The sequence below is a fragment of the Mytilus edulis genome, chromosome 4, assembly GCF_963676685.1.
Source record: "Mytilus edulis chromosome 4, xbMytEdul2.2, whole genome shotgun sequence".
NCBI lineage: Eukaryota > Metazoa > Mollusca > Bivalvia > Mytilida > Mytilidae > Mytilus > Mytilus edulis.
The window spans coordinates 69,069,673-69,093,890 of NC_092347.1; the positions used below are offsets into that span (position 1 = coordinate 69,069,673).

Sequence of the window (24,218 nt, forward strand, 5' to 3'; positions counted from 1 at the left end):
AAGTTTTCTGAAAAATTTATTAATCAAAACAAAATGTAGAAAATATCAGCACTTTCACTATCAAGTCCATAATCAGAGGTAATACTATCTACTTGGCTTTAGCTGTTTTCTTTGCTTTCTTGGAATTAGCATCTTTCTTTGGAGAGACCTGTCAATATATAAAGAAAAAGTTTAGTACTTTAATCCTCGATTGTTATACTCACAAATTGATGCCTTGGAAGTAAAGAGTAGTATAGATTGCTTTATACATGCACTGCAGTGTATTGTGAATTGTATGTTAATCTACCTGAACTCAAATATTTTCTGAATCATTTTTTTAAAACTGATCAAGTTATCTAGTTTCTATGAACGAAGCATTTGCAACTTCATCTCAACTGATCATGCAAAGGGCCATAATCCATAAAATTTGTAATACAACCTGCTAAGACAGATATGTCTTGCCTTGAAATAGTTGTCAAATTGATATATGTTCTGATAGTAATACAACTTAATAGAAAATTTCATTGAATTATTAAAAGTAGTTACTATGAAACTGATTTAAACAGAAAAATTGTTCACTCCATGTCTGTCACCATTACAACTAGAAAGCAATACCCATGTCTAGCCATCTTTAACAGAAAGCATGCGGTTTTAAATCATAATTTACAGATAAAGCATGCAGAGGTTTCATTAAATTTGAAAATGATCTTCCAATTGCTTATATCTAAAGAAAATCATCTGCATGTAACTGACCAATTGGTCACTCAAAAAATTACAAACAAGAATGTGTCCTCAGTACACGAATGCCCCACTCGCACTATCATTTTCTATGTTCAGTGGACCATGAAATTGGGGTAAAATCTCTAATTTGGCATTAAAATAAGAAAGATCATATCATAGGGAACATGTGTACCAAGTTTGAAGTCGATTGGACTTCAACTTCATCAAAAACTACCTCGACCAAAAACTTCAACCTGAAGCGGGACAGACGGACGAACGGACGCACAGACCAGAAAACATAATGCCCCTCTACTATCGTAGGTGGGGCATAAAAAAACAACATGGATGCATCACCTTTTAAACTTGTTCTGTAACTTTCTTAAGAATTATAATAATCTTATTTTGGAAGACTCTGTAAAACTCTGAATTTTTTTTTTAACTTTCTATATATTCTTTACAACACACAATTGGTTATTTTGAGCAAAGAAATTTCTTTCAAACTTTTGTATATTTCTAAATCTTTTGTATTCAAATAGATTTATATATATTGTCCAAAAAGTAACAAATGTTTTTCAAATAGTTCATTTGAAGACCAAGATCTGATAGGATTCAAAATCATTTAACAAAAATCTATTATTTCCATTTGTTTTTCTTTGCATGGGGTAAAAAATAACATTTAAACAGACATCTTTAGTTCATTCAAGATTTCTGAAAACAATCTAGCTTGATTAACTTTTCCAACCAGTATTTTTATGAATGAAATTTTCAAGTTGAAATTCAGAAGTGCTATGATACAGTGGAATGTTTGTAGTTTAAAAATAATAAATTATCGATGATAAAAAATGTGGGTCATTGATAAAAATTTGTACACCATCGGCGAAGTATACCATTAAGAAAGTGCATTTAACCTGCAAAACAACAGCGAAATGCAAGGTCGTAGAGTGATATAAGATTTACTAGTTTATGTAACAAGCAACTTATATTTCTTAAAATAATTTCCCAATGCAAAGTTTTGATGTAGCTTTACTTCAAATTGAATCAATAGACAATTGACAGATTATGTAATTTAAAAAAAAAAATCTTTTACAACACAACTGTTTCTCCGAATAAGTTTGAAAGTGTCAATACCTAGCCTTCAAAAACTCATAAAATGTTACAGTCTTAAGCTTAAAGTTCAAAAAGCTCAATGCTATTAATGCTCATCTCTAATTTCAACTCCGTGCAATACAATATTAAACAAGAATGTGTCCAAAGTACAAAAATGTGTCCTTTTCCATGTTCCATGGACCGTTAAATTGGCTAATAATCTAATTTGGCATTAAAATTAGAAAGATTATACTATAGGGAACATATGTACTAAGTTTCAAGTTGATTGGACTTCAATTTCATCAAAAACTACCTTGACCAAAAACTTTAACCTGAAACTCCCACTTTCATTTTCTATGTTCAGTGGACAGTGAAATTGGAGTCAAAAGTCTAATTTGGCTTTAAAATTAGAAAGATCATATCATAAGCAACAAGTGTACTAAGTTTCAAGTTGATTGGACTTCAGCTTCATCAAAAACTACCTTGACCAAAAACTTTAACCTGAACGGACGGACGCACGAACGGACGAACGGAGGCACAGACCAGAAAACATAATGCCCCTCTACTATCGTAGGGACCCAATAGACGTCTGTTTGCGTTATATACTTGCACATTCTAGCTTGAAAGCTCATTTCAAGAAAAGAAAATACTTTAATATATACTTAATATTAAAAGGTTATTCAATTAGTCAGAAACCCTTTTTTACAATTGCTACCTATAAATTGAATGATCTTAATTTAAAAAGTTGCAAGGTTTAATAAAGAATTATTTCAGCTTTTACATAAATCAATCAAAAGCACATAAAAAATATCTATTTCCATGGTTGTATTTCTGTATTTGCTAGTAGTCATTTGTTTTACAATGGATATTTTTATGGATATTGGACAATCATTGGAATATTTGATGAAACGGCTCATCCCAAAAATATATTTTTTATTTTTTAACCTAAACAAAACTAGATCACAACTCTATTGAAAATTCAAGGGGGTATCTTTTTAAAAACCTTAATCATTTAATCGACAATAAATCAACAATTTCCTATTTACTTAATCCTGAATTGGCCACCGATAAGAGCACGAGGCTTGACATTGACTTCCAACACTTATCTAACTTTCTTGCATTAATTTTGCACCAAAAATAGCTTGTGATTGACAGAAAATCCTGTCACATTCCACAGTGACATGCGGTAATCGGAGATTTGCAGAAGAGGATTTTGAATTTTTCCCCCTGCAACGATGGAGCCATGAACCTCAAGTGTGGCAGTGCGATTAGACTAGCACTGTGTCAATATATTATCTACGACATTACATAAAGCCCTGTAACAAAATATTATCAGGAGTTATGCAGAACTGATCCAGGTTTTGCAATAGAGGGGGACCTTTAATCCTTAGCTAAACACTTAATCAGACTGTTTGAAAAAAATTAACGACCTCCTAAGGACACAGAAAACCACTTCTTTTTCTCAAGAGTGTTGACAAGTTGTGTCTATCATTAAATAGTCATGGAGAGTGGCACAGTGAACAAATATTGGTACAAATTCTTCAGATAAAACTAAGCTAATTTTTAGAAATTTTTAAAGTCTTCTCAGTAATGTAGCCAACTTGAATATTCAATTTGTAAAACTAGTTCCGTAATTTAACCACATATATTTTTGTTCAGAGGTTAAAGATACCACAAATTGCATCTATCATCTAGCTAACAATTCCATCGTCTCTCTCAGTAATTAATGAAACATTTAAGAAGCTTTAAAAATTTCTACCAAATTTGTTTGCAGATTATGAAATGCTTCATCCACTCTATATCCAAAAGCTTTGAAGACGATATGAAATATAAAATTAACATTTGAAATATACAAAGAATATCTTGTACCCAAGAAAATACTACACATATGCCTGACATTTTGTAATATTTCAGTCAAAAGTAAGTCGACCTTAATCAAACTTGCATGTGATCTTAAACTACTCGTATAACAGCTATATATTCAAATTAACAGCTCAATATCTGCAAAACAGGCTAACAGGAGCAAAAGATTCAGATCATTTTGGAGATCCAAGGTCTGAAACTAGGTTGAACAAGGTCAACTAGTATACAACTTGACTTATCCATTTAAATTATGCATCTTTACACTATAACCATGTTATAGCAAATGGTATCAAATAATTTTTAGGAGTTGATTTTACAATATAACAATTATTTTGTATCGGCAACCTTGTAAATCTTTTCAGAGGATTGTAGCACATACAAATCAAAGTAAATCTCCAACCATTAGGAAAATCAAAATGTACAGAGAGGTCTTTAGAATAAATAATGGACAACAGAAGTAGCCTGACCTTAAACCATGTTAGCAAGATACCAGCTTCAAGACTAACAAATATCTGAAAAGTCTGAACATCTGATTTCAAGGTTAGCGGAAACAACAAAATTCTGAACAGTTTGGACAGACACTATTAAATGCTAAACAGTTTGGACATGGAAATTGAATAAAATGCTAAACAGTTTGGACAGGCACAATGAAATGCTAGAACAGATGAAAGTCACTCACAATACTTTTGAATAACCCTGATTTTAAGGTGGTTTTCCAGAATTGATTCACACTGTCATTGAGATCATTCCGTCCTGTAGAAGGTTAGATCTTCAAGTGCAAAAATACATTTCAAAAGTTAAATCACGATTCTTCCCTGTCCCTTCGTTAGGTCTATATAAAACAAGATTGATTTGAACATTTAAATGTGTGTCTGTCCATCACCTGTTCAAACACAATAAACCTATATTAACCACAAGTCCTAGTTTGAAATTGGCACAGGATCTACCAAATACAGAGGCTACCACAATATATCTTCAACAATATCAATAAAACACCTGGTAATTCAATCCAAGGCCATAAATTACCATGCTGGGTTGTCCCCCTTTAAAGTCTTACACGATTGATGCCTTATCACACTTTTCATGAATCCCTTCTTTGAACTGAGAGATAAACAAGTGACCAATGGCCTCTAACAACCTAGTAAATCTGTTTGTTTATTGTCAGTCTGAGTACAGTAATCTGTTAAACATAAGTGTTCAATAAACAAATGGGGAAAGAGATACCCAGCGATGAAAACTCACTATTTACAATGCTCCACACAAATCTTCATGTCTGTAGCTATGTATATATGACTAAAAGATCTGTGTGGACAGCCCCCTACTGTGCATTTCAACATCATGATAGGGGTCAAACTAAATACAGTAGGTACCAGCTTCCCGTTGTCCCAACACCTTGCTTTTTAAACCAAAAGTTTGCAAGTCATTCTATAAAATGTGGAGATTAAGATTTTCAAAATGTCACACATATCCATTAGCTTCACACTTGAAACAAAAGTAGAAATTGGTACCAATTCACATTTGCAGTTTTGAATCTTGATCCACTTCAAATACTTTTAGCGTTTAATAAACAAATTTAATGTTTAAAGGTTATTCATTAAGCTGTGCAGTTTAATCTGACACATACTGAAAACACCAGACCAATTTTTTTTATTGTTTTGAACAAATATATTCATTTTGTAACAATTGGAAAAAAATGTTGACAGTGCTTGAGAAAACAGGTTTGAAAAAGATCTTTGGTAGTCCCTCAAATTCATTTATAACTTAGTCATGGACTGAAAACTACAAGGCCTAACATTGTCATTGTACCTGATCATTGGAGGGTTGCAACACTGCTTTCTTTATACAAGAACAAATATTTGTTTGCTTTTTAATTGATATCTTACCTTGGCCATCTTTCCACCTTTCTTTGCCTTTCCATCATCTTTCTTGGCTTCCTGAAATCATAATTTTAATCAATGGTCAGTGTAGAAATGAAAGAAAGAAAAGAAAGAAAAGACAACTCATCTTCTCCACCAGATATAAGTCAGTATAAATGTGAGCATTTTGCAAGTTTGTATTTAGAAAAAAACCATGTGAATTATTAATAAGTACGAGGATTTTAGGCTGATAATAATAGATCAGTCAATTGATCTTCCCTGGATAGTCCTTTAGATTTAAAACAAAATGAAATAACTTAAGATTGCAGTAAAAACTATTTACGATCACTAGTTCATTACTGTAAACCAAATTATTTTTCGTGGTTACTTTCATTTGGAATTTCTCTTTCTTGCTGTCTTTAGGGCAGTTTATTTTCTTTGTATACTTATATAAAGAGGAGATACAAGTTTATGATTCACATTGTTTTATATTCTTTTCATTTTTTTGACTTTCAAAAGTCACCAAAAAAATGCTAACACAAATTGGTTGGTTAACAGCATAGAAAGATTGTTCTTAGAGTAAGGTGACATTTCTAACCCATTTAGATGGAGTTCAAGAACGAAATTGTAAATAAAAAAAAGAGCTATTAACGTCACAAATATTACCAAACACTGAGGGGTCAATAATTCATAGAACACCTACAAGCAAACAATTGTTAATAATACTAAATTTTTAATAAAAACAAACAGTGAATCCTTTAAGCATCTTGTTTACAAAATAATACTCGTTTCAAAGATTTCAACTGTCCACTCATACATTTGAAAGATCAGATGTCCATATTCCAAATCAACATTGAAACAAAAGGCAAACAAATAAATTGAAGGTCAAGCTAAAGTAATTGAGAATTTGAAGGAGCAAACATTTAAATTGAAGATCATGTGTAAATTTAGAATAAAAAAAAAAATTAATTTGTCATACAGATGGGACAAGAACTGTTTGTGGTTATAAGCATTGTGTACAAGTTTCATAACATTTGGTTGAGGCAAACTAAGGAAGTGATGGGTAACAAGAATTAACAGTTTTTCCATTTTTAAAGGGGCATAACTCAAGATCAGTAAATGTGACCCCTAGCAACTGTGGCATAATTACAATTACCATTTGTTCAATGGTTTAATCAAATAATTTATGTAATAATGCAAACTGGTCAAAAGCTAAGCCAAACTACGGTGGACAAAGATTCAACAAAGGTTTGGTCCAACTGGAGCAGAACCAGACACAAACTATGTTTTTCGATTACTTCTTGATGAGGAAGCAGCATACTTGACAGATAGAATGGTCATAGTTGTTCAATATCTAGAGGTTTACAAAAAAAAAAGTACTAAGCTCACGCTTTTAAAGTGGCCTTCATCCATAGAAAATCATCAGCTGTGTACTCAGTATGTCTCAAAGTGAACCCAGGCGTACAGGAAAATTTAAAGATAACCTTATATGACCCTATAACACCAAAATGTGTACCTGTCAAACACTTTGTCCAGGTGATAATTAGATTATTATGTTAATATGTAAACAAGAGGTTACCAGATAATGACAGGTCAATGATAAAAGGTAAATACATGTTTGTTTCAAATACCACTCATGTTTACAATGTTGATGTGATGGTAAATGAACTATGAACATCCCTCAGTCTGGGAAAACAGAAAATCACTTGTAAACAACAAATCAAAATAATCTGACTTTGTTATGGTAATGAAGGTTACAAGAAATATAGTGATGTATTAACTTGACAGACTTTCAAAATTAAAAGTCTACAGGGCCAAATTTGTAGGTAAAAGACCCATTTTACTTATTGACTGTGATTAAATTTTGTTTTACACACATCCCATTGATGAACAACATTTAATAATAGAGTCTGTCAGCAGAGCTCACAAATTCAAACACAGGATTCACTACATGCATACAGATGAACATATAGGTCTTGCTACATTAAACCTAAATTGTTTTAATTGAAAAAACAGAATACAAAATCATCATCACAATGACATAAGGCAAGTATATATTCTGTTTTTAACAATATTTGTCAAAAAAATTCAAACAAGGACAATAACTCCTAAAAGAGGCCAAGTTGATTAAATTATTGATAGTCTTTTCCATCTTGGGATCGATGGGGCATTTTTACAGTTTTCATATTTTGTCCATCTATTAGTTTCACAAAAACATTAAAACTAGTAGAAGAAAAATGGACTGTTCAACAATGCAAACAACTATAACAAATCTAATAAGGCCACAATTAAAAATAATTTGGTTTGCCCAACCAATCCCTACCCAAAGGTTGAGACAGTGAGTAGGTAGGTAGGCATTTTTTTATTTTTTTTTCAAAAAGAGAAATTGAAGTATCGGGTGTTTATTAGTCTTAATGCCTATCCGATTAAAAAAAAACTTTTGCCAGGGTACCATGTGGTTGACAGAACTGTGCAAAGTTGCTGAGAAACAACAATCCAAAACCAAAATCATGTTCTCTATATGAATGGATTGACAAACAGGACTTGCACAATTCCCCCATCAATTTATTGTCGGAGGTATAAAACTATGTATCATCAATTGTATCCTTTGAAGTTTTTCAATCTCATATATTTTAAAGCCTAAGAAAATTAGAAAACTAACTTTTATATATATTTGAAGTGAGAAAATCCATAAAATTCTAAAAATTAATTTTTGTTTATTCAATTCTTTATATAGATTTAAATTATGTAGAAAATTTTCCACATAAATTTCATCCCATAGTACATTTTTATATTGAAAAAATTTGAAATTAAAATATAAAATGGTAATGAACATAACAAATCTCCCTATAAAAGGTATATACTCCCTAAACATATTCTATAAATTATACAATGTATCCTTGATCCACCCATGTTGTTAAACAATCTATAATATGCCTTTACAGAATGGGTGAAATTCTTGGGTGGCCATTGACAACAGAAGAGGGAAAATAATTTTCTGCATGGTCATCTGTGAATAGTGCTGTGGTGAAAAGGTCATTAGTACCAATTGAAGGGAGTGAATCGAATTGACAACATGCCTGTGACAAGTCAAATCCTACACAGATTAACGCTGTAGAAATCAACTATCCACGAAAACCTTCTCATTATACTGAACATATGTACCATTTGAATCGTGACATCTTTTATAACTAGCTTTATGGCATCAATTGTAACATGCTGGTTGATGCAGTGCACTCTTTTCAAAACTTATCCAGGCCTTATTTCACCTTAGTCTAATGGAAAAATAATCGGACAATTGCTTTATATATTAAAACTGAAATTCTTCATTGAATACATTTTTCTTACAGAAATTCAGGCTTTTGATCACTTTTCAGTGAATACAACATTTAGGGACAACATCAAAAGTTCAATGAAGGATAAAAACTTAATTCACAGATTTTTCACTGACCCCCCCCCCCCCTTCTTAACTTAATTTGGGAAAAATTGATTGACCCATATGGATATATGTAAAAATCAATGTCGGATAACCAAATCTTGCAGCCGTTCAACCCCCCCACCCCCAAACTATTTGAATTAAGTTTTTTATCTTACATTGATCTTTTGATGTCGTCCCTTATATGTTCAATGTTTTTTTGGATTTTTTTCTAAACAATATAAAAGGAGAAAACTGAATCATTTGCAACCAAAATTACAAAATTTGACATTTATTTGCATATAATGCTGTTCTCATTTTACAGAAATGACCTTTGAGTAGTTATTTTTAATTCAATAGTCTTTGCAAAAGAAATGGGACAAAAAACTACATAAGTAGATTGAAGCAAGTTTTTAACCTCCTTTCTTCCCTTGTGTGTTCTGTAAAAAAAATTATTTTTAATTCTTAAAAAAAAAAAAAACTACAATGAAAAGTGCATAGTTTGAATTTCAATTGCTTGTTTTTTCCCAAATACAAATAATTTTTTATATGACATGCTACACAAACTCTTAAGGAGGCAAAATAAATAAGTAAATTTAATTTCAAAATGAAAGGATTTTTTTCAATAACAAGTGTTTTTCAAAATTTGCATTTTGCAGGTGGTATTTTGTATGGCCATATAACAACATACCATAAAGATTGTTGATTTAGAAACAAATCTATGTATACAGATTAAAATTCTTCACTGAAATGAATCCAGTTTAAATTGAAATGTCAATGTCAAAATACCAACTCATCCTATGTTATAATAAAATCTACATTCCAAATTAACACTTAAAATATGTAACCATCTTCAAATGTAGAAATTTTTTCCCAGAGATTGTTAGCCATTTTTTTAGATTAAAGCCAATAAACAATAAATCAGCAGTACTTTTTCCAGGTTCCAACTTGGTATATGTATCAGTGGACTATATATATATCTAAGTTTTATTTCTTAAAAGTAAATTATCACAATATAAAACTAGATACCCCAATAATGATTGTGGCCAAGTTTGGTTTAATTTGGCCCAGTAGTTTCAGAGGAGAAGATTTTTGTAAAAGTTAACAGACGACCCCGGACGACAGACGCAAAGTGATGAGAAAAGCTCACTTGGCCCTTCGTGCCAGGTGAGCTAAAAAAGGGTGTGTTATGATTGCAAATGTGACTGCTTTTTACCATAAGTCCAAATGACATGAAAAGGGGGGGGGGGATTGTAATCGCTCAACAGTTACAATTCAAATATAACATCGACCTCCAACAGTGCTTATTTGTTTTTCAAGGAGGTACCATACGAACCCCTGGAACCCACTGGCTATGGATGTGCAAAATATATTGAAGTAAAAACATTCGAATTAAATAAACCAACAGCCTGATTTATGATGAAAGACGGCATACTTTAGTAAAAAAATTGTTCTATCTCACCTATACTTCAAAATCAGAATTTATCATGGTACCTCTTGCTTCTATAAGTATTATTAATTGTATGATAACAATGGTTGCCAATGAAGCTTTCTTCTCCGGTATTTCAAGTGTTATTGTATTTTGAGATTGGTTGCAAAAGAAGCTTTCAAGTTTCTTCTCTGGTGTTTCATAATGGGAATTTCAATCTATACACACCTGTTATTTGCTGAATAATTTTAACATTTATTTAAACTTTTTAACCACCAACTAAAAGTGCAAAAAATCTGCTGGTAAATGGAGAAATTGAACGGTTTCACAAAACTATTACTTAGTACATCCTTCAATTAAATTAAAGTACATATTTGAATGGGAGAAGGTGCATCAGAAATTAAGCCAAATGGAGGGATTTTTGTTTACCTTCACAATTTTAAAAGACTCAAATAAGACCAAGAAGAGCCACAAGACAGTCTGTTCTGTGTCATTTGGTCTCTCGTGGAATGTTGTCTCATTGACAATCATACCAAATCTTATTTTAATACTTTGCAACTTTTTTAAATCGGATTACTGCACGATATTAGGACTGAACGGTACATCTGAGTTTATTAAAAATTAAACTTTCTCTGTCCTAAAAATATCTATAAGAATAACAACTCCTTATGTGTTCTTCACCTTTATGAACTTGTATACAATTCAGACCAAATGTGATTCAATATAACCATGAAGACTTGTTTATTCTGCCTACTGGTCTAGTCAAAGGTGAAACAACAAACATTTATACACCACTCAAACTCTCTTCCTTCACAAATATAAACACAATAGTTAAACACTCAATAACTATAATGTTTTTACAACTACAGACCAATAACACTTTTATAACCCATTGACAAATAATGATCAAAGACCTGCCATTTTTATCTTTAGTCTTTACAACTAGTATTATCTAGATCAACATGTACAATTTTCAAAATGAAAGTCAGTAGGATACAAATTTTTATTTGTGTATCAGTGCAAGCCTATTTAAGAACAAAAGGTTACATAATAGCTTACATGCTGAAATGACCATCTATCTTTACTGACCAAGCTTCAATTTTTTTTTTAAATCTTATAGGTCAACCTTAGTACCTTTATCACATAAAGCTAACATTATCAAAAATCCATGAAAATGAGGTCAATGTGCAGCTGAATCATGTACACTTTGCAATTGTATTTTCCAAGAAACTTTATATAAAAAAAAAAAAATAAAATAAAAAAAATGCATACGAGGTCAGGGTCAAACGAACTCCCCCAGACTGATATATATGTACAATAAGTTGACCTGGTACTAGTAATATTTGGGCAGTATCCCGTGAATCCTGAATGTAGATGAATAAAATAACTGAAGGTCAAGGACCACAAGGCATCTGAAAAAACATGAAGATAATCCAGATTTTCTTCTTAGAATGAAGCTAAATCATGTCCACTGGATTAGCAAACAACAGATCTCTCTACTCCTATTTGAAAGCAGTTACACATTTTAATCTTTGCAAAATGGTGATGTGAAAGGAATTGTGGGTAAACTAAGAGGGTATGAATGCTCTTTACCGTCTGACAGACATAAAACAGTCATTTTCAGCTACAGTTAATAGCGTCAAATTGGTTAGAATTTTAGTCATTTATAAAAATATCTATCACCTGAATTGTCCAAGGGCTCAAATAATTATTGTTACTGTTAATTTTGGGAAAAAATTAAAGGGTTTTGTCAAAATGAGTTGATCTTTTTATTGTCTTAAAAGAAGAGAAAATTAGATCATCATACACCAAATATTACCATTCAAGTCATTTGGCAAGAATTTTACCGTTATTCCTCATGAAGGTGTCCCCATTACAATCTTCATTTAAAGATACATGTTAAAAATGATTCCAATACAGGACTTTCTTAAAACAAAAACTAAGAGATGTGGGACTATAACTCTATGAAATCATCAGACCAAAATAAAAATTTGAACTTGATCTGTAACTTGTCATGATGAAACAATATACCAAATATCAATTCAACATCTTCAAGCACAAAGAAAAAAAAAGTGTAGAGAACACTATTTCCTAGAATGACAGATGGAGAGACAGACAACACAAGACAGACCAAATTCAAAACTTAAATGTCCCCTTTGACTGTTGGTAGAGTTAAAAAAAAGTCTTAGTAATGTAACTTGTGAAAAAATCAAATCAAATCGAAATTACTATTTTTTGGTCAACACCTAATGGTAAGCAAACCTACTAAATATGAGAGCTTTCTATAAAATGAACTCAAAATGGGTTTTTATTTACCAGGTGTCATTGTCACAATCAACCAAAAATATACCATTAAAATTATCAAATCAAATTTAACTACCAATGTAGCATAGTCAAGTTAATATGACAAAAAAAAGTATTAAAGCCTTGTCCAAAAGTCCCAACATTGATATGTTTCCGATAAATGGATGGATGTATTTTAAACCATAAACATATCCCCCGTGAGTTGATAACAAAAGGTAATGGGAGGGAGGGATGTATTACAATTTTTACACAAATGACCACAAGGTAGGTGTCCGTACAATATTTAGCTTTGAATAATCTGTAGTCACTGAATTCAACTTTTAGAATATCAACACAAACACAAAAAGATTTTTAACACAAGACAAACACAGACAAGGTTCCCTACTTGGGACAAGAATATGGATATGCGGTGGGGATAATTTAGTAGATATACTCACTTTTTTCCCTTTCTTTTTATCACTGAAATAGAATATTGAATTACATAAAAAAGTTGTGCAAAGAAAGATAACTGCATAAACATCTGAAACCTAGGAATAAAATAATTATTCATGAAATATTTTCAAGCAAGCATGTTTATACATTGATTCAAAATGTTAGCTATAAAAATTATCAGTTAAACTTATACTGTTATGCCTGTTGATTTCTTAAGTGTTCCGACTTCAGAGAAAGGTCTCACCATTATATAATTTTGATATAAATTTGCAAATGTTGAAATTTAAACAGCAATCCTCTACTGTGTAAATTATGCAAAATATCATAGCCAATAAACCATAAAGTAAACTTGCAAATTAATTTCCATGGATATAAGATAAGTCAATCCTGATAAAACTGCATACCAAATATCATGACTTGTCATTAGTGGTTCCCTAAAACTGACCTATTCCCAAACTTATATGATAACATGGCTATGAAATTGTTATTAATTCAATACACCCTGACTGAGATGGAAGGCAAATTAATCTTCATGGCAGTAAGTCAGATGTGGTGCAAATGCTTATTCAAGACATTGCTTTAAACTTGAACATGGATGGTGGATGCACAGACCAGAAGACAGATTGATCCTATATTGTTATTAACAGAGCATGAAAAATATTGTTATTCTATAAAGTAACACTTTCAGATGTTCGTTAGATTTAATACCAGAACAGATGAAATATTTTTGACATTGAAAAACCCACACATGTAATTATCCACTGAGACGTTGCATATTTTTCAAATCATGTGGCAACATCATGCACTATTTCAATGATAGATTATCCTGCCATCAAAACTATCTCAGGTTAAATGTTTAGTGATATATACCTTTTTTCTGGACTACTCATTTCTTCTTCATCTTCCTCATCGTCCATACTTTCATCTTCATCTTCTTCGTCCATATCTTCTTCATCCTCTTCCTGTTATAGAATGGTCAACTAATCATAACAATGTGATAGACAAAAGCAAAATGTAGGGTAAGGGCCATTTTCTGTCTAAAACTAAACTAAATTACTGTATGAAACTGCAATGCTTAGAATCATCATTAGTAAGTGTGGAATCTTTCTTACTTTTATTCTCAATTTCTAGACTTTATATATAAAACCGTTTCAACATTATATGCCTTGACCAAGGGCAAGAGGATACTAGATATCAGGCTAGACACATACCCACACGATAAGATGCTTTAATTTTGATACACTATAACAACAGCATTTACTTTTTAAAAATGACCCCCCCTAGTCTTATTTGCCACTTTAAAACCTACAAAAAGTTGCAAAATGGAATTACCTCATCTTCCGAATCATCTTGGCTCACTTCCATCTTCCCTTTTTTCTAGAACAAAAAAAAATTAACCCATTAATTAAAATTTTGGAGTGAAGATGGAAGTGAAAACAAGATATGCCTCAATCAACAAACAATTGAGGCTAAATTAAAAAAATATTTAATCAATACGACAGACCGAAAAAATATTTTTTCCTTCATATCCCCATCCTTTGTGTCTTCTTTCTGGATTCATTAAATGTTGATTGATTCCGTACCCAATATAAATTTTCAAAACCAAAAGTAAAAGTTTAGTCTGAGATAAGTCAACGTCCATTGGTCAGAAAACAAGAATTGGATTAAGAATCTGAAAATCAAATTTGTCTTTTGTTATTTTCAGGTGAAATGAGGTAGGATGCTGGCAACTTTAGTTTCCATAAATTTGACCTTTTTTATTAAAAAATTTTGGGAGCTGTCATTTTCATAAATTTTAGTCTTAAGACTTCAGATATTTTTTTTTCTCAAGTTGCAAGCAATATAAATTAATGGATATTAGTAAAGTTACCTACCATGCATACAAATTACAATGCATTTTTTTCTAGCTAATCTATCTAGTGTTTGCTTCATTTTTAAGAACTCAACTACTTTTGGGAAAAAAACATTCATGTGTCTGAAATACTTTCTGAAACTTTTGTCTTCATCATGGATACCTTTTTTAATACCTTGTTTTTGCCAGATTTTTGTGATGATGCTTTTCTCTTTTTTGTGACTTCGACTTTCTTTGGAGATTCTTCTTCCTCTTCCTCGTCTTCCTCCACTTCTGAACATTCTAATTCTGATTCGTCTTGTGAAACATTTCTATCATCTGGATATTCTGGAAAATAAGAATTATTGGATTAAAGAATTCCTCAAAAGAACTTTTTTTCCAGAATTCACCAAAAAATATAGTAAGCCAGTTTTAGTGGGAATGTGAATCAGAAAATTATCAGCAAACTCCATTCTTATTTAAATTTGAGCTTTTAATATCAATACATAGCTGCGCCACCAGCGTATGTTACGCCCTTCATCTTGTGTATGAAGTATTATGCAATAATCATATAGTTTCTGAGATATGGTGCTACATTTGAACCCCCTCCCCCTATTTTTTTTTACAAAAGAACTGGAACTCTAAAATAAATTTTTTAATCATCACTAAAAAAAGTATACAGATCTTTAGATTAATATAATTTTAAAAGAAGTGTGGAAATTTTTAAGCAATTATCATTAAAGGTTGTTAAGATACTTGGACAAGTGACCCACCTTTTTTTTTTTTACAAAAAAAAACAACTAAAAAATAAAATTTTGAATCATCACCAAAAAGTAAACAGATCTTTAAATAAATATAACTAAGGAGTGTGTAAAGTTTCGCGCAATAATCATGAAATCGTTTTTGAGATGCAGTGCAACATGTGACCCCCCCCCCCCCCTTCTCCTTTTTTTATTTTTACAAAAAACTCAATAACCCCAAAAATGAATTTTGAATCATCACCAAAAAGTATATAGATCTTTTAAAGATCTTAAGGTTAATATAACTAAGAAGTGTGCAAAGTTTTAAGCAACAACCATTCATCGATTTTTAAAATACAGTGTGAAATGTGTAAAAACACCCCCCTGTTTTATTTATAAAGTCCTGTAACTCAAAAAGTTAAAAATCTTATTTTCAGATTTACAGATCGTGTGCATCCCCAAAGCCCAAGGGGTTTTAAAGTTAGAGGGGAAACTATTTTTGTACATACGCAGAAGGATGGCCAAATGAAAGTCAAACTAACTTTTGATGAACACTTTCAATGAATGATTTTCTTCCTTGTACCTAACACACCTTCCAGTATTTAATTTTTGCAATTCTAAAAAAGACAGCATAAAAATAATGGTAAACAAGTTTAAATGCAATTTTTAGTTTTGCAAAAAAAAAAGCATATTAGGCTGCCAAGTTTTGAAATTCATTGTAATAATGTCCACATACTACTGGATAGGCAATATGCTATTATTTGAGACAAAAAAAAAAAAAAAAACGTGTGTTTTCACCAACCCTACCTACCCCCAATTTTTAGTGCCTACCCTTACACCTGTTATGCCATTTTGAAACATGCACTGTTAAAGTCAGACTTATTCCCTTAGTAACCAGTTAAAAAATGTCTAAAATAAAATGATATTCCCTACCTACCTACCCTATATTTTTTTTAAGCACTTTAGTGGAAACACATGTATTATTTGCTCTGGCCTTGTGTTATTTTAAAATAAATCAAGGCATTACACTGCTGGTCTATTCTGGATATGGGCTGTTACGAAATTATTCTTTATGACTGAAAAACACTTCACCATTGATAACTCACCTACTAACTGTTGAGCTGATAAACAAACTGGTCCACTACCCTCCACAAGTCGAAACACTACAGCAACTTCATGACCAAAACTCACATCTAAACTTGTCTACAAAATACAAACATTATCATGGTTAATAAAGGCATGCACTTAAAGGAAAACAGAAAAGGTGTTGTTTTGAATATAAAATTTCACAACTATTCTGAAAGTATTGAATGGCAATACATAGTGCTACAACAAATAAGAATAGGGAAAAGTAGATAGTTTTACCTTAGAACATAACATATTTTCAGAACTAACAAATTAGTTTACTTGAACCTTGGAAAAAGTGATGAAACTTTAATAGCTGAGAAAATCAAAAATATTCATCTTATGGCAAATGACTTTTTTCACGACTGCTCTTCAATATAGACAACCATCACTATGAAGGAAAATAATCCACTTAAAAATAAAGCTCCTGTTTCTAAAAACTTCAGTTTCTTCTTAATAATATATTGTAGTACTTGCCATATCATTTTTCCCCAGCGTTAATGATAATAGTGGTTGTTTCAATTCTTTTTGGTCAAAATTCTTTGTTTCTATTTGTACAAGATTTCTTTCATCTTTTACTGCAGATGCTCCTAAAACTGCCTAAAAAGGTAACATATATCATTATACACTAAGGCTAATATAAATAGACAGCTGCGCCATAAGCACATGATACGCTTGTGGCATTTTTTAGAAAAAAGTTCAATTACTTCTCAATGTCATATCAGAAAACTGTAAAAAAAAACTAAAGAGTTTATCTTAATTGATATAAACTAGTCACCAAAAGTTTAATGAAACTGCTCAAAGCACTTTAAAGGTTTTGTATGAAACTGGATAATCACCCCTTTCTATGAATAAAATCCCATAACTCAGAAGTGTAAAATCTAAATTTTATAAAAATTGAAAGGGAGCTTACATCAATAGATAGACAATTCTAAAAAGTTGCATAAGGACTGCTGAAAGCACTTTTGAGTTATTGTCTGAAAACTGAAAAACCACCCCTTTTTTTAAAGAATAAAAATCCACAACTTGGAAATGTAAAATGCAAAATAATCAAAATAATATGTCCTATTAACAAACAAAAACTTTTTTTTAAGTGTCAATTATTTCTTTAACTGCAGATCCCCTAATTTGTATTGGCCTCAACAATGAGAAAAACCATGTTGTAAAATGTTAAAAGCCTGCAGCACATAGTTATCAATATGCAAAATCCAAATCCAAAACAGGCAATACATTTTAGCTTCTACTAGAGTATCCACTAAAAAGTCATTTAAAAGGGCTACAACTAATATAAGAGGTCAATTGATGATTTCTGCCATGTTGACATGTATGGATCTTTTTGTTATGAATTCAGAGGAAACTACAAAATAGGTTGTTCTGATTTTTTGGTAAATTCCATAGAGTCAATCAAGTTTTGCTCCAACTGCTTAAGTTCAAGATATAAGCTAAAAGCTGAATTTTACTACTATGCACTATTTTTTTCAACAGGTCATAAAATAAAGAATGGAAATGTTTGTTGATGGAACATATCCTGAGATACAAGTTTTGAACTTAATAGCTCAACAATATTCAGGCAAGTTTGGCAATCTTTTGACCCAGAAGTTTCATATGAGGGATATTTTCTGAAGTTTACAATTATGGATGGGCTAAAAGTGATGGCAAAAGCTGACTTGTCCTTTTCAAGTCGGGGTGTTAAAAAGGTAAAACATCAAAAAAAATATAGTACCTGCTTAAGAAATAAGGTGTGAACTAAATAATCTGTATCTTCTTCCTCTTCTTCAAATGTCCATGTAAATGTGGGATTTTCTTTGTCTAATGTAATTCCTGAAATACACAAAAAAAATTAATAATTGAAGCAATGTTTATGCAGGCACATGTAAAAAACTAGATGTGTCAAAACGACACAAATGGCCCTGTCTCAAAAAGTTGAAAAACTGCAATTTCAACAACACAGGTGGACACAAACAAGATGGTAGACTAGTCTCACATATAAAAAATCAACTCAAAATTTGAAGGCGTACAATTTTCAATATCATAAACCCTTAATTTTGACAAAAATCAGCGGAATGGAACCCAACTTAAAACTTGATCAATAACTTATCATGATCATCTCACATACCAAAAATCAGCCCAATATCTGAAGGCGTTGAGAAAAAAAGCTCACTGAAATTTTATCCCAACATGTCTAAAGAACCTGACAAAAATAATGAAATATTATCCTGTACAGTATTTCATTAAAATGTTTGCGGACAATATTTTCAACATTCTTTTTATAGAGAAAATATTTGATGGGTGATTTTATTATTATGTTTAGTACATATGTACCTTTGTACCCTTTTGTTGTAATGCTAAACATATGCAGGGCTTTCAATAAGTTTAGAAGTAGAAGGATAAAACCAAAAAATAGGAGTCCCATCAATGCGGACGGCGAAGCCGGCCGCGGCGACGAGCTTGCTCGTCGAACCTACGGCGTGGGGTCTGGGGCCCGCTCAAGGGCCCCTGAATTTTTTTTTAAAATGGTGCAAAATCCTGCATTCTGGGAGTCTCCTGGACCCTGTTTCAGTCCTCTCAAAACATCATTTTTTTAATGAAGATAATGTAAATGTTTGATTAAAATTTGTAGCATGGTTGGATTTTCTGTAAATATTGACTACATTTATATCTGCATTTGATCCAGACTTCAACTTAAAGCTTGTATTTGAAGTTGTTTGAGAATAGCAATGACATGGTGATAATATAGGGAAAGATCCACATCCAATCATATTTATTCATTAATAAAATTTTATTATACTTAAACTCAAGAAGTTCTGAAATAGAAGAGGGGACCACTATATTTTGGTACAATTATAGCACTATGAAAATCCCTTTTTATAATATAGGAAATTATTCAATGCGCTTTATGAATTAATACTATCAGGAGGCTGGCCTAAATTACAAATACATGTGTTTGCTGTTCGCTTACTGACCTGTCTGATGATTCACACCCCTCTAAAAATATTGATTTTCTGAAAAAAAACATTTTAAAATTTTATTTAAAAAAAAAATATTATTATTTGCCCCTTACAACATGCCTTAATAATTTTGTGATTATTGTGCTCTTTGAATAATAATTGAAAAAATAGTCATTAGATTAAAATTCTATGAGTTCAGGGAAAATAGAATATAAATTGAATGGGACATTAACATTCAGTTCAGTAGATACAACAGAGGCAGACAAATCCTTAACAGGATAATAAATTATATGATCCTTGACATGGGCATTGAGTGTGGGTACATCGTTGCATTGTGCATTGAAGTCAGAAGACCCTAAAGTGGGCCCAAATTTGACAGTGATGCTTTACAGATACAAAGAAAAGAAGATTGCGACACCAATTTATTTAATTTTTAATACAAAGCCAACATAGTTATAAAGGAACATGTTCATGTAGTTCACTCTATGTAATAGGATTTGAATCTAAAAACAAATGTGGGATCGGTGTCCTTGCGAACACGTGGGTCAGTGGCTGTACGTTGTTTATATTGGCGTTTGTTTGTTTTTTATTTTATTTTAACATTGTGAAAATATATAGTGTTCTTTGAATAAGTTGTATTTCCATTCAATATTTATAAAGCACCTTGTTTTTGTATTTTTCTAATCCATTGACTGATGTCACTTTGGTTTCGTTTACTTATTTTCGTACACGCCTATTAATTACACCAATCGTAGGTCGTTTAAGAAAACCGGTTGTAAATCGACCAATCAGGAGTCTGTTTACAGACGGTGTTCGGGTGCCTTCTGCTGGTTTCTACTTTCAGTAGTTTTTGCCTTACTCTCCTTGTTGATAGCGATCCCAGCCTAGGCGTTCGTGACTACTCGGGTCACTTCACGTAGAGGTTATAAATATCAACCACACTTTATCGGAAATCCCCTGGTTGTGTCAACAGCGTAAATTTCCCCTTCAGTCATTTTTATTGATTTTTTAATTTTACAATTTTGAGCAAAGTAGGCGGCGGATTTCCTTCAAGTAGACGACGAAAATCGCCGCCTACCGCCTTCTATTGAAAGCCCTGATATGAAAATATAAAAGAAAAGAACCAGACTCTTTCACTTATATAATTGACAATTCTGTATATCAAGGGGATTATTGCATGCAGTACTATATACTACTAATTTGATGCTTGATAGAGGTTTATTGCATGCAGTGCTAGTAATGATTTCCTTCAAACAAGTTTGTAAATTTAGATATTGGGTAAAACAAATAAAAATATGGACCAAAGGTTTTTTTGGAATTTAAAGGTTGTTTAGTACTTTTTGTAAACAATAAATGCTAGGACATCATAGAAAACAAGTGAGTAATGTACATTTTAAAATTATTAAACAATAAAATGCATCGCAGGGCACAGCTTGATAAGACTGCAGAGGTCAAACTCTGAACAATTGGGCCAGTATGGACACAACATTCAAGCTCGATACAGCTCTGAATTTGATTGTGATTAAATATTTGAAACAGCATATGTTTCTGACACAGGATGAATGTGGTATAATGAACTTAAAAAAAAATATCTAAAATCTAAATATATGGATTCAGCATATCAATTAAAGAACCCCAATAATTCGATTTTTGATGAAATCAAATAAAGTTTTTTTATCCTTTTGACCTCAATGTGGACCAATTTAATAATGGGGCCCAAAAATCTAAATACATGGTTAGATGTAGCATATCAAAGAACCCCATGCATTCCATTTTTGTTGAATTCAATCAAAAAAAGTTTGGACCCTTTGGACCTTAATGTAGATCTATTTGAAATCGGGACCCAAAATTAAAAATCTAAATACGTTTAGATTTGGCATATACCAAAGAAACCCACGAATTCAATTTTTTATAAAATCAAAATTTAATTTTGGACCCTTTTTACCTCAATGTGGACCAATTTGATAACAGGGCCCAAATTCCAAAAACTAAATACAGATTCAGGCCTAAATTAAAATATTGTTTGTTTGCCCTTTTCCGACCCTATGTTTTGAAACAGGGTAGGTAGGTAGGTAAAATATTTTATTTTTTTCCCCATTAAAATAACTTGGCTCGGTATATTATTTGTCATAGATAGGCAGGTATACAGGTATAATATTTTATTTCATAGATACAAAATCTGCAGAATGTCATTTTGGTCCGTTTTGTTTTTGCAAATAAGTTTTCTGGGACTATTAGTTTTGAAAAAAAAATATCACGTAGAATGTGAAGCTAATTCATATGCACTACTATTTTGTTTTCAAATATCAAAATATAGACCTGTGCCGCATATCTTCAACGTTTATATGCCTGGAACTTTAAAGAGTTTGAACTTGCGCTCACATTCTGTACTACGTACCTTGTACGCTTATTTAAAGGTTTTCTGTAAGAGATAACTTTGTACTGGTAAGATACGTCGGGGAAGTCCTACATTACTAGTAGAAAAAGTCCATAGAGGGTTAAAAATTTCGTGTGTGCCTAAAAGTTGTTTCCAATAAAAATGCTACAAGACTTAAAACTCAATTGTCACGTATTTTACATCGCATTTATAAATGATCTGTATGGAAAACTTGGCGATTTTACTGCCAGATATTCTCCACTTTACAGGGTTTTGTCACTTTTGGTTCATGTCAGATATAAATAATATATCGGCATCGTTAACATAATCATCTTGATCTGCGGATCACAAAAGGCAATCTCTACATAGAACACAACGTCCCTTTACAAATTAGTTTGTACACACATTGATAATTTTGTATCAAACGAAGTTTTTTTGTAAACGAACTCTGCTCTTTAAGTATAAAGGTACAGAGTAACGTACGTCATATCATGATTTCAGGAAGCATTCAACATCGATTTCAAACAAATGCATTGAAACTTCAAATGCAAGTGTTCATGTCAAACGCTCAGGTGATACCAAACGGACCGGACCTTATACGTTAAAGATAAAACCCGAGGATTCCGGTAAAAATGTTTTGAGCGGGAAATACAAATATAAGATTTTTGGTAGGAACGAAAAAATGAAATAAAATAAAATCTTGCTGGTAAATACAAATAAAAGATTTTCAGGCGGAACAAATTTATAGGGTCGGTCGGTAAAGGGCAAACAAACAATATTTTAATTTAAGCCCCAGCATATCAAAATATATGTGTAGACCTATTTGAAAACAGGACCCAAAATTAATAATCTAAATACACGCTTAGATTTGGCACACATCAAAGAAACCAAAGAATTCATTTTTTTATAAAATCAAAGTTTAATTTTTTACCCTTTTTACCTCAATGTGGACCAATTTGATAACAGGGCCCAAATTCCAAAAACTAAATACAGATTAAGCATATCAAATAACCCCAAGAATTCAAGAATAAAACCCTGTTGAACAATAAAAACTAGCACATCAAAGAAATACAAGTGAGTAATCTATGTTTGAAATTTTAGAATTATATTTATCAAAGTTGTATATATATCGGTGCAAGTGTGTTAGTTGTGTTTATGCTATTTATACTAGATAGGTCTGTTTGATTGAATATATAAAGTATGCGGGTTGAATTTCATGCACAGGTGGTTTGATAGTGGTGAAAGTCATTGAGTCATTGCAGTCAAGTGTTCTATAGGCTCTTTTCCAAATAAATAATTATAAAAATAATTATTTACAGGTTGATAGTTTTGTATTTCAGGTTAATTAGAACCTTTTGGCTAATATGGTAATTACACCACAATTTTTACTCTTGAGTACAGACAAACCTATGCACCTGCTTAAGTTTTAAGGGATGATATGGACCATAATTTGGTATTCGGCCTTTGGTTTCTTTTTGTATCCTTTTTTATAAGTTCTAAAATTTTAACTTTTATTTTGTGGGTTGTGTTGGTGTTAGAATAGTATGAATGGAACAATTGAGTTTTTCGAGAAAAAATTAATACATTTTGATTCACCGTTTACGTGACATGAAACCAAACAGGAAACCAATCTTTATTTTCTTTATTTTGCACAATATAATTCAAAAGGCATAAATAAACACCATTACTAGTGTTACTTGCTTCATGTTAATATTTAAAATCTATTTTCAATGTTATATTAAAGTTTTTTTTAAACCTGACAGGAAACCATAAGAAACCGAAAGCATTTTTTTAGTTTTATTTTATTGCAAAATCTGCTTAAAATAATCTGAACAGTATACTTTTTCTTAAAATCCATCTTAAATGTAACAGTATTATAAAACTCCTAAATATGTGCTTGTTTTGAAAACAATTAGTACAATTTATTCAGAATTTTCCATATTTTCTTCATTGATACAAGATACCATAATCGTTGTATCTTGATGTTTAAGCCAAAAAAATGTATTTATATTTGGTTTTGATATTCCAGTTATATACAATTTATTCCAAATCATTGGCAATGTAACATTCTTTAAATCCAGTAAAGAAAAAAACTTTTAACTTGGAATTAAAA

General features: G+C 31.5%; 1 protein-coding gene across 8 annotated transcripts in view; it reads right to left on the reverse strand.

The window, feature by feature from the left end:
• LOC139520341 (mitotic apparatus protein p62-like) overlaps positions 1 to 24,218 on the reverse strand; it is a 26,914-nt gene continuing 2,696 nt past the window's right edge. The window contains exons 2-11 of one of the 8 annotated variants that reach the window (XM_071312904.1): positions 18,504 to 18,601; positions 17,258 to 17,380; positions 16,762 to 16,858; positions 16,198 to 16,272; positions 15,112 to 15,263; positions 14,417 to 14,461; positions 13,955 to 14,046; positions 13,090 to 13,111; positions 5,532 to 5,582; positions 1 to 148 (exon numbers count right to left, since the gene is read on the reverse strand). In XM_071312904.1, coding sequence (XP_071169005.1) covers positions 89 to 148; positions 5,532 to 5,582; positions 13,090 to 13,111; positions 13,955 to 14,046; positions 14,417 to 14,461; positions 15,112 to 15,263; positions 16,198 to 16,272; positions 16,762 to 16,858; positions 17,258 to 17,380; positions 18,504 to 18,601 — 815 coding nt within the window. In that variant the 3' untranslated portion in view covers positions 1 to 88. Of the gene's footprint in view, positions 149 to 5,531; positions 5,583 to 13,089; positions 13,112 to 13,954; positions 14,047 to 14,416; positions 14,462 to 15,099; positions 15,264 to 16,197; positions 16,273 to 16,761; positions 16,859 to 17,257; positions 17,381 to 18,503; positions 18,602 to 24,218 lie in introns of all 8 variants that reach the window. The other 7 variants (XM_071312903.1, XM_071312908.1, XM_071312907.1 and 4 more) reach the window with 7 other exon arrangements.